Raw genomic sequence first — 12536 nt, 5'->3', positions numbered from 1 at the left:
ATCCATGATCAATACAACCTTACATCATTACAAGCTCACATCCCTGAACCATATTTTTATGCTTACAATATTAGTTAGCATATTCTGCTCCCGTTGTTACTTCTTTGTAATAAACATTCTATGTTAGCAACATAGCGATTCTTATTTTCTGATCGTTTGCTTCCTTTCTATTTGTTTAAAAAATTAATGGCTTCCTTCTACATCTCCTTCCTTCTTATCTCACCTTTGCGTTACAATCTCGTTTATGGGAAAATGTAACTTCAATCCGGATAAACTTTGTACTTCTTGGGAACATCCTGCATTCTTACAAGAAAAAATTTATTAATTGGCTTCCATTTTTAATTATGTATAAAACTATCTCGATACCCAAGAATATACCATAAGTAAAGAGGTTTAACAAGACAAATCTCCACCTTTGCCTTCCATTGGTGTCATATACTCTGTGGCACTTTGTCGTGTTATAAAGACAATATTAGTTGTTTCATTCTACATATTTGTAACAAAGTTTCTTAATAAAGTGCTGTGAATGAAATTGCAGAGTCACTCATAGAAAATTGAACAAAAAAGAATTTACAGGAATAATGTCGAGGTATAGAGGAAGTTAGGATAAAATAAGAATTTAAATGAAAATTGACAAACAAAATTGGGTTTATACCACTGAAATGAATTTAAAATTTGTAAAAATATTAACAAGAAATAATTCAATAAAATTAAAAAAAATATAGGATTAAACTGGCTTAGTTTTGGGAAATTCGTAGTAGAGGGACAAAAACTCCATGATTTATTAGGTTGTAAAATATTGTAATGTACATATATGTTATCACGATAACTAAAATTTAAATATCGTATATTGGACTATTCAATTTAAGTAAAACACGGCACAAATATTTTATTATATCAAGTACAGATGTAGTAGTGCGATATAGTACATTTTTAAAAACTCTATATGCAACAGTTGAAGTTATTGTGATATAAAATTTTTTATCCATTATCCATAAATTTGTTTTAATAGGGTAAAAATGCTGTACGTAATCTTCAGCAAAACCTGTAACCTTTTCAAAATAATGGGATACGCATTTGCAATTGAAATCTAAATTAAAAAATAAAAAATATACTTTTAGTAAAGTTAATAATTATTAACTTAAACAATAAACTTACAGCACATGGCTTTTGCGATCTTAGCAGAAACAGCTTTAAAAGTTTTTGATTATCCACATCATAATTGAACCAATCAATATCATAGGCAGCAGTTGAAATCTCTAAGCTTTGATAGTACACTTCATTTGAAAAGTAATAAAATAAAAATGTTTGAGTGAAAATCATTGTAATATAAATTGCTATGGTGAATTTTTGTAACACAGTATCCACCTACAATTGGAAAATACGAATAGGAAAATTAGGGAATATTTTATTACATACATAGGTTTTAAACTTACCAAAGTAAATGATAACAGCATAATACAAGAAAGACTCACAAACAGTATAGAGTCCAACAGGGATATAAAAGAAACTAATTCATTAACTTTATCAATATAGCTGAAAATATGTACAAACATTAAATTGGTTGCTCATGATATTAATAATCGTTTTTACCTAATAAGTTTCAAATGCATTTCAATACACTCTATAATTTGTCCTTTAATTACGGTTGGTTTAAGTTCCTTGGAAAAATTTCTCAATTTATATTGGATAACTTTTGAAACAACAATAGAAAATATAAAGAATGATAAAAACATTCCGGTGAATGGTATGAACATGCACATCCCTATGAGATTTAAGATGCATTGAACAGTTAGTAGTATTTCATACCAGGGGCTCCGATACTCATCGATGAAGGGCACATAAATGCCAAAAATAAATTCTAAAAAATATATATGGAAACACAGTGAAGGCATTATTATGAAATGCATAGATATGCATAGTAGAATTCCGATAATTCGCACTCCGGATCCGTTGAAACTTCTTTCTTCTCATTTAATTCAATTTGAAATTCGTTAATAAAAGGCCTTTCGTTACGAATTATATGGATTGTACTATATTTTTTATACATTTACCTATCCTCTCCGATATTATGGGAAATATTGAAAATCCCAAACTTGACAATATGCCTATTATAAGATTTATTTTCGACACTTTCAGCACCATATCTGTATGTCTCGCCATTATTTCTCTTATTTCAGAGTTAAACTCCGTCATTAATTCAGCGAACAATTTCTTCGTAATTTGAAATAGCTGATCAAATTTTTGACGATTTGTGACCATTACAAACGCTCGTATAAATGCATTGAATATTAACATGGTTATGTAGATATCGCGAATTTTATCATCAGTATGTTTTTCTGTATAAAACAAATCCAAAATTTGACATATATTCAAGAAGAACAATGGTATGTACGAAAAATATTGTCGCCAATTTTCGTCAATAACGACTGACCAGAATTTTAAAACTTTCACATTAAACCACAGCATTTGAACATCTTCAATACTTTCTATTCTTTGACGATTATTTATGACACTTACTTTTTACTTTTAAAATTGCCATTTATTTAAATTCATTTCAATCGTTACAAAAATTAAAGTATTGGCTTACTTTTAAATTCATTTTTATGATACTTGGGATACATATTGATCTCTTAAGTCTATAGTTTCTTTTTAAATAATATTTGATTAAATAATATTATTTTGGTGTAGCAGCGTATTCTACATACACATCTTCATACAATGTTGCTTGGGCAAGAATTTCAAATTTGTTGTCGCCCCAAAAAAAGAATTATTAAAAATGTGCTAATCTCTCAAGATATTTTCTGAATTTATGCTATAACTTAAAACTAACTTAATCCTAACTATGTACAACTATATACAACTACATACAAATAATATACATTACTGTGATGTTATATATACAGTATTATATAAATCAAATGTTTTATATCTTCTATGATAAAATAAAAGGTCATCGTCAATGAATAATAATCCATACTCTTCCAGTTTAGGTAAGACCACAGGAGAGAGGTGTATTTTTGTTAATAATACCTGATGGCTATCATTACAGGTTAATGCTTCGCGTATCATCGGATTGTCCAGGTTCCGGCTCTTTTCAACAAATTTCAAGCTACAGTATTTATGACACTTGTGTCTCTTCTATTATATTTATCGAAGAACTTCATATTGCTACTCCTTGGGGTTTTGCGGTATTACTTAATTTTATAAGCCACCAGTTAAAACTAAAGAACGTTCTGTTTTCGTGTTATGGTGTTTGATATATCTATTGCATGCAAAGCAATGGAATATTAATGAGTTGAACAACTTTTTTACAAATTTTGAATTTGGAAAGTTATAACGAATCATGTGCTTCCGCTATTTTTAAATTTACTGGCAAAAGAGATATGTATAGAATTACTATCCTTGTAAACTGATATGCCTCAAAATAAACATAATTTAAAAATGCACATACATGTGAGGCAAGGATTTGCTTCTTTTCATAGGTACACTAGCAAAATGCCCGCTACTTCGTAAGCGTAAGAACACTGAAAATGTTGATGTACTAATACCTATTTGAATTGATATTTAATTTCATTCAAGTACTGCTCTTATACGTTTTGTTCGAATTTCAAAAAAAAAAAAAAAAAGAACAAAGACCTCTACACTTCATACACTTCAACAGCGGCCTACATTTTAAATTCCAGTCCATGTTTTATTAGAACGGTATGGGTATTTTGAAAATTGTATCCACATTTTCTAACCGAATTTTGGAATTTGTGATATCAAAATGTAGAAAACCATTATTAAGAAGATGTTACCCTATATAACAGTTAATTTTTGAGACATTTTATTTTAGGCCTTTTTTCTCAGAATGTAAAAACCTTTTTGTAAAATATTAGCCGCATAGATCTACCCTTTCAAATGAACTTACTTAACGTTTAGAATAGACAACAAAGATAAAAACAATATTGTTGAAAAGGTACGTTTGATTTTTTGATTTCTGGACATTATTTAGAGACCGAATTCGTGTTAACCTAGAAACAATAGTAATTATTCAGTACTATGTTTAAAATCAAGGACCTTAGCTCAAATGTTACAGTTTTAGCTCTACTTGTTCACCCAATGTCAATGGTATTACATGTAGATCCAATCTCAACAGTTATCCTCATAACAAATTTCATTCGATTCACCCAATATCAGTGCTTCAATATTTAGTATTCTTTAATACTTCTAGTACAGTTATTGTACGACCACCTCTAACAATGAACCTGACAAATCAATAATATATCGGAATTTCACTTCTATTCCTTATCCCAATACCAAATTTATTGCAATTTTGTACTTTTCACGCGGTACTGATATAATTTCATCTTCAATGCTACACGCAACATCAAATTTAATAGCATTTAGTACATTTCGTATTTCTCAATAAATCATCCAGTCTTCAGCCTAATTTTAGAATTTGTATGCATTTCAAAAAATCGGTATCTAAACACCAACACAATCCCTCATACAGCAATTCGAAATTCCACCTATATTCCATCCTGCAACACCAAACTGGTACCAAATTTTCGTACACTTATGGTACGTATATCCACAACGACATCCATATCTCAACCCTACACACCAACATCGACTATAATACCAAATTTCCGAATTCCACCTCTATTCATAATACCATTAATACTTTTCGTATGAAAGTACGAATTTCAATAACTGTCTCCAACAGTAATTGCGAATTTCCATCCAACCATATATATATTGTACCAAATTTAGTACCATTTCTTACTTTTCGTACCCATAAGTAAGAATTTTCAATACTTCCTCAATCCCACACTCCAACAGTAGCCTTAACTCGAAATTTCAGGGTTCCAGCTCTATTCGTTCACCCAAATATAAATTGTACCAAATTTAGTACCGTTTAGTAGTTTCCGTACCAATAAGTACGAATTTCCGAAACTACCTCAATCCTACACTCCATAAGTAATCTTAATTCCAAATTTCAGGATTCCAGCCCTATCCGTCCACCTAAATTTAAATTGTACCATATTTAGTACCACTTAGTACTTTCCGTACCCATAAGTACGAATTTCCAAGACTAAGCCAATCCTTAATTCCAAATTTCAGGATTCCAGCTCAATTCATTCCCCAAAATCCAAATTGTACCAAATTTAGTACCTATCGTACCCATAAGTACGAATTTCCAAAACTACCCCAATCCATCAGTAATCTTATTTCAAATTTTCAGGTTTCCATGTCTACCTAAATCCAAATTGTACCAAATTTGGTAACATTTAGTACTTTTCGTACACATAAGTATGAATTTCCAAAACTACCCCCATATCTCAATCGTACACTTCAACGGTAATCTAAATTAGATTCACTTTGGCAGTTTTGTTGTGATGTGTGTTTACTTTTTATTTTAAAGTAAGCCCGCTTAATCACATATTTGTTGTTTTCAAATTTTAAAAACAACAAGTTTTTAAAGTGGGTGTAGTTAAAATTGATTTACTTTAGGTAAGGGCAGAGAATACTAGTTTGGTCCAACGCCACTTGGACTCATCAGTTCTCTTAGTTCTTGAGCATAAAAATTTCAGGTTTTCAGCTCCATCCGTTCAAACAAATCCAAATTGTACCAAATTTAGTACCATTTTGTACTACTCGTACACATAATTACGAACTTCCAAAATCATTTCCTTATATCAACACCACTTCCCAACCTTGATTCCCATAACAAATATGAAGATTGTAGCTATATCCGCTCAAAATATACAATTGGTACCAAATTTCGTAACTTTTCGTACATCTTTCTAACTCTCCATCAGTTACCATCATTCCAAATTTCAGAATTCTAGCTGTTACCTTTTGCCTAATACAAAGGGTACCATATTTAGTACCTTTTAGTACTTTTAGTACCCTTCTAGGTCGAATTTCCAAAAACCCAGCCTTATCTCACCCCTACGCACCGACAGCAACCCACAGTCAAAATTCCAGCTTTCTAGGAACGAAAAAACTACTGAAATCAATATTTCGTTGCGTATCCTTTACTCCAGATGACACACGAACATCTTGAAGGCATAGAGGATATTAATTTATTAATTATTTCAGGCGAATTAATTAATTTTCGGAAAATGTAGCTTAAATCATTAAAATACTGCAAATCAGGAGGTACCGTTTATGGGGGCTATACCCAAACGTGGAACCAGGTCAACAATTTTGGATGAAAAAGTTTTGCGACCACTAGCAACCCTAAGTACTAAATTGCAGCTAATTTAATAGGAAAATGTGGCTTAAATCCTCAAAATACTAAAAATCCGGATGTACCGCCATAAGGGGGCTATACCAAACATTATCCGATATTGTTGATATTCATCCAAAAATGATGCTACAGCTTTTTTTGGTCAAATACAAAGTCGCTTAGGTTTAAAAATTAGCAAAAGAACGATTTACAGAAGAGCGACAGACGCTGGCTTATTTTATCGACGACCAGCAAAAAACCATTCATATCGTCAAAAATGCCAGACTTGAACTCGCAAAGACCCATCTGAACTGTAGTATCCAAAAATGGCGTACTGTGCTGTTTTCGGGCGTTAAGAGGCGTAATGTTGCCTTATGCTGAAGAAGAGGTGCCACTTAGATGGACATTCCAGGAAGAAAACGGGCAAAAATATGTATCAAAAGTGGATGAGGGGTGATTCCAAAACAATTCGACATTGGCCTGTCCAAACCCCTGATCTTATCTATCGATTGGGACTTGTGGGAGATCGTTAACTCAAAACGCAAATGAAACAAGTAAAAAAGTATCAGTCGGCTTTGCCGACAGAGATATACCCTCAGCCTGTGTATATTGAAACAATTTTTTTCCCAAAATACGTATGTATTTAGGGGGTTTTAAAAATTTTGGGCATTTGAACCGACAAAAATGTTGATTAAGATTAAAGATCAAAAGTTTTGCGGAGGAGATACTAAAAGGAATGGATCGACATTGACCGTTATAGAAGTGGATCTCCAGCCACAACATATGGTGCCATAGGGGGTTTTACACTATACGGGCTGTTTGCTCAAGAAGTATGGACTTGCACCTAAAAAACATTTACCATCGTAATAGAGGCAGCGAATGCAAGTTGCTTCGACAAAAATCAAAGTGATTCGATATTTGGTCATAAAGTGAACTTATCCGAAATTTTGTGTGGGAGGTACCGGATGGAGTGGACAAATATAGTCCATATTTGAACCTAATGTATATCTGGTGGATATATTAGGATGTGTAAAGTGTAGACCAATTCGGCCACTCACTTCAAGAGTTACCGTACGAACAATTTTTCCGAACATTTTTGAACTTTTGTGGGGGAGGTACCTGAAGGAGTGGACCAATATGGCTTATTTTCAGACTTAAACTATGTTTGGACAAAATATTACTAAGGTCATATTTTGGACGGAATCGGCAGATCCGTTCGAGAGTTATCTTGGGCTCCAACCACCTCACACGGTGTCATAGGGGTTTTTTTGCAACTTTCAGCCTATTTTCTCAGGAAGTGTGGACTTGCCCCTGATGAAACTTGTACCGTCGTATGGAGGGCAGTGTATACAAGTTGCTAAAACAAAAATCAAAGCGATTCGAGAGATGGCCCTAAACTGAACTTTTCCGAAATTTTGTGTGGGAGATACCCGAAGGAGTGGACAAATTGAGACCATATTGAAACCTTATATTACTCTGGTAGAAAGTTTTCGCTATACAAAGTATGGACCAAATCGGTCACACCCTTCAAGAGTTATCGTGCGCACAAACTTTCCGAACATTTTCGAACTTTTGTGGGGGAGGTACCGGAAGGAATGGACCGATGTAGGTCATCTTCGAACTTAAACTAAGTTTGGGCAAAATATTACGAAAGCCAAAATTTGAACCGAATCGGTTCATCCGTTCGAGAGTTATCGTGCGCTCCAGCCAGCAGGACAGATAGACAGACAGGCGGACGGACATGGCTAGATCGACTCAAAATTGTCTGAAACACATTTCGTCCAAACATACTTGGGGTCTAAAACCATTATTTCGATGAGACACATTTTCATCGTATCAAAGTGTATATGAAGAAAAGACAAAATTTTTTAGTTTTCCATAAAAAAAAAAATTAAAAAAATTTTTTTAAGCTACATGAAAGATTTTTGGTACGTAGATTGGGAAAAAAATCTCATTCTTAAATCTGTTCGAGATACTAATTTTGGTTGTTGCGCGCAAATGTTATGGCGGTTTCAATTCTGATAAAAAGAAAAAAATCTTTAAAAGACTCTAATCATTATATTGAGAAACTCTATTAATTAGGGGCTCCCTACATACTATATGTTTACTGAGGTCCCATAAATTTAGTGAAAAAGTTGTAAGTTTTCGCGGAAATTAGGAAAGCATTCAAAACAATTGGTAGTTTACAACTTGTTCTAATAAAATTCAAGCTGTTTATGCATCTGAAAAATATATAAAAAATATGTACGCAATCTAAACATCGCGAAGATTCAAATGAAACCAAAACTATACAAATCCGTTTAGCGGTTTGCATATTATAGCAAAAAACAAAAAATATATTGAGGAAATTTATAAAATTTTTGTAAGAGAAAATATTTATTAAAATTTATTTTGTGAGTTAGTTGAACAAAATGTAAGAAAAATAGGTCGGAGTTTTTCTTCTATTTTAGTTAAATTTCACGCAATAAATCAATTTTTTTATTCTAATCACTTCTCGAAAACACGCTAACATCTACCAGAAGATATGGATATCTTTCAAATAAATGTTGGGTTCCTTCTTGAAATAAAATTGTATCGGGTAATGTTCATTTTGAAATGCGTGTAAATCGCGAAATCCTCAAAATCACTTGATGCGCATGCGGTTTACCAATACAGCGAATTCTTCTCTTTTAATTTGTACACATTTGTCAGGATTTACTTTGGCCGCTAAGATGTAGCATCGTCTGCAGTTTAGTGTGCAACAAACTGTATAACGCTTATATTTTGCACAAAGTGCATATACTTTTTATGCGCATCCGATTTCACTATCAACCGTGAAAAAATACATCGATCTAAACATATTTCAATAAAATCCATCAAGAACCGTGGATATAGCATCACACAGTATTTTTTGGATAAATTGGATACAGCTCCCATGCCACTAAATTTTGCAAACCGCTGTTTTCGCACAAACGCGAGTGATGATTCATTTTCTTCATTGAAATGGAAACGATCCACATAAAACGCGAATTAGTCAGCGATATTTTGAAAAACATTTTTCGCAAATGTTTCAATTTTTGCAGTAGCCATTTCCGCCGTTCTAGTAGATGGATTTTTACGATCTGTGATTCATATGATCCGGATCGTCGAAAAACTAAAATATCGCGGGGTACCAGCACACTCAAACCGATATTGTAAATACTGTACCCAAAAAATAGGTTTTTTAGAAAAGACATCGCACTAAATTTTGGCCTTTGGCAGTAGACTATAGAAATTTTGGAAAGTGATACATTAGAAGTGTAATCTTCATTTTGTATTGTCCTACTTTTACTTTGGACAGATGTCGGTCAGTTGAATGGTTTAATCAGAAATCGAATAGCAATATAAAAAACCTGTTTAGCTTCAACGTGTTTTTACCTATGTTTTTTCCTTTACGCGGCCGTAACTACCACGTAAATTAAATTTTTTTACTAAATTTTTGAGCTTCGTACAAAAACATCTAAATTAATCCAGCAATAGTCATAGTTACTGGTAAACTACACTAGTTCGCGTATTATAATAGTGCAAACCTTGGCTTCATGGAAACTAAAAAATTTTGACTTTTCCTCATAAAAATTAGCAAACCAAAGAAAATGAAGCCTCAAAAGTAGCCTGGACACCAATATCTCCTGTAATAATTTATAATTAAATATCGAAAACGCATACAAGATGTGCGTGACATCCAGAAAAAAGTATACGCAACGAAATGTAGATTTCACTAGGTTTTTGTGCCTTAAATTTGGGCGTGCTTTAATTTTGTCTACTTATATTTGCGACTTAAAATGTTTTCCTTCCTCAAATTTGTGTTTTTTTACTAAAGATATGAATAAAAAGAAAAATAAAAAACAAATTTATAACCTTGTTTTCTTAAAAAAATATCATTTAAGAAAATGTACTGAGGGTGTGCTTTAGGTTTGGCCGTCACTGTAGGTAAGTATGAAAATGTCGATAAAGCAAAATGAAATTTGTCCTTATTATACGCCAAAAAATGCAAGTCAAGAGAAATAAGAAAACAGGTACAAACTATAAATATATGTATTTATATTGACAGTTGCCATTGATGTTCATAATATGTAATATTATAAATGTGATAGACGTTTTCTATTGTAAATGTTAGGGGAACATTTAAAGTTAAATTTTTTTCGAAGTAATAAATTCCATATAACTATTGTGACTTTTCTACAAATAGAAAACAATGAAAAAACTTGTTAGTATGATAAGTTTTTGATCATCTTTTCTTATTTCCTTCAATACACGCAGTACTTTTGTTGTTACATTTCCTTCCTCTCGAAGTTGCTTCCATTTTATTTTTTGTTTCTTTTGAAAGGAGGGAATAAAACAGCAATATTGAAATCTGTGTCTATTTTCAAATTTAACTTGTTTTTATTGTTTCTATTTTCATACATTTTTCTTTTTAACTCTAATGTTTCTTGAAACAAATATTCACTTTGCATTTTTATTAGATTTCATTGGTGTTTTGTGATTGACATCAGAGAAAAAATATATAAAACTACCGACAAACAGATAGATAGGCCAACCTCTTCTTCTTAGTAACAGCAAGTTACTGAATTTCAAACACAAAATACATAGTTCTTATAATGAATGCTTTTCTTGTGGTTAGATATTGCAGTAGTTTCCTTTTCTGCTATTGTTTTGTTATTGCTATTGTTTTATTCTGCCCTCTTATCCCATCAATAAAAACAATTTGCAACTTTTTCATTGTTTAAAATACTTAGCCCTATCGCATATCATTTGCATAGACGATAACGAAAAAAAAACAATAACATAGGAAACCCTCATGATTGGAAATACTTTAACACGAACCCCTGGAATAAAAAGAACAAACAACACCGCTGAGAATAACGCATAAAATTCTAGCAATACTCCCTTAAACTGGTTACTGATTGTTTCAAAATGTAATTTAATTCATGAATCGTACTCTATATTTCTTTATTTTGAAATGTAAGAATGATTTGGGTGTTGAGAATAAGAACATCTTTTACAAACAGTCTTAAAAAATCATAACATCTATACATATGTACATAACGCTAATTTGCTCAAAGAGTGGCATAACTAAAAAAATGTGGTTTCTGAGTTAGTTTTCTATGAAGTCAGGGCTGCCAATTCAGGGCTGTACGGCGGATGACCCATCAATTCAACGGTTTGCCGGATAAAAATGCGCTGGTTTGAATCGATGTGAGAGCTCACATTACACAACGATTCGTCTTCTCTTGTTCCTTATACGAACTTCTCAGAAGACTTCAGGCAAACAAATTGTAGTGTACCACTCAGAATTCTACGTTGCTCAAGCCGTATAGTCGTTAAATGGTCAGTTTTGCCAAAGAAACATGCGACCATTTGCGTCGATGTGCTTCTTCTATGAACAACTTTCGTTGGATTTAATTCGTCTTCGAAGAACCACACTGTCGATTGCCGTTTAGTTTCGGACTGGTACGCATAGATTCCATTAACTTTTTTGCCAAGTGATTTTTTTCAAGTCGCTGTAAACAACACATTACATGGTCGTATGTCAAACTGTCCTGAGTACGTTTAGGCTAAAAACTGTCAAACTTTCCAAAAGCATACAAATGGCGTATGACAACACACAGTGTTGCCTAGAACAGAAAGTTATAATGCAGCCCTCGTACTAAATAGAATTCATGCGACCAAAATTTAAGTGTTCTATCGAAATGCTTCTGTTTCATGTTATCCTGCATTTATTCAAATAACTTATGATATTTTTATAACTTGTTGTTGAAATAACTTAGTCGTAGTGAATGTGTACAATAATTACAATTTGCTAATTAAAATAAGTAAATTTCCTTTAACATAATTAAAATTATGTCTGTCCGTGTACTCGATAAATTGTAATAATTATTACAAATGTTTCGAATTTTGACCGCTGCATAAAGGTCAATACTTTAAACATCCTAATACATCTGCCATATGTATATCAGGTTTGAATATGGACTATATTTGTCAACTCATTCGGGAACCTCCCACACAAAATTTTGGATAAATTCACTTTAAGACCTGCTCTCGAATCGCTTTGATTTCTGTTGAAGCAATTACGACGGTAAATGCTTTTTCAGGGGCAAGTCCATACTTCTTGAGAAAACGGCCAAAAACGTGTCCAAACTTAGTTTCGGTTAGAAGATTGGCAACAACTTCCTGTACTTCCCTCCAATATTTAAAAAATGTCAAATGCACGATATCCCTTGAACGGGGCAACAAAATTTATCCAAACGTTGGAACTCCTAATATTTTGTCCAAATTTTGTTTTACTTCTAAAATGACC

At 32.6% G+C, this 12536-nt stretch overlaps 1 protein-coding gene across 1 annotated transcript; it reads right to left on the bottom strand.

Moving 5' to 3' along the window:
* Positions 1–393: 393 nt before the first annotated feature.
* LOC141392260 (odorant receptor 30a-like) lies at positions 394–2163 on the bottom strand. Its single transcript, XM_073965211.1, has 5 exons — positions 2055–2163; positions 1594–1693; positions 1437–1536; positions 1159–1368; positions 394–486 (listed from the first exon to the last, which is right to left on the bottom strand). The coding sequence occupies exons 1-5, from the start codon at positions 2161–2163 to the stop codon at positions 394–396; spliced, it is 612 nt and encodes a 203-aa protein (XP_073821312.1).
* Between the last annotated feature and the right edge of the window lie 10373 nt (positions 2164–12536).

This window comes from Musca autumnalis, unplaced genomic scaffold (genome assembly GCF_047663935.1).
Source record: "Musca autumnalis isolate F117 unplaced genomic scaffold, ASM4766393v1 scaffold_2, whole genome shotgun sequence".
NCBI classification, from domain to species: Eukaryota; Metazoa; Arthropoda; class Insecta; order Diptera; family Muscidae; genus Musca; species Musca autumnalis.
The sequence above is the reverse complement of the archived record's forward strand: the minus strand, read 5'-3'. Positions and strand labels throughout refer to the sequence as shown.

Coding starts and splice junctions, on each gene's coding strand:
- LOC141392260 (XM_073965211.1), bottom strand. CDS start 2,163: ATGGCGAGACATACAGATATGGTGCTGAAAGTGTCGAAAATAAATCTT. Junction 1,694..2,054: donor CATAATATCGGAGAGGATAG/GTAAATGTATAA, acceptor TTGTTTCAAAAG/TTATCCAATATAAATTGAGA. Junction 1,537..1,593: donor ATGCATTTGAAACTTATTAG/GTAAAAACGATT, acceptor ACATATTTTCAG/CTATATTGATAAAGTTAATG.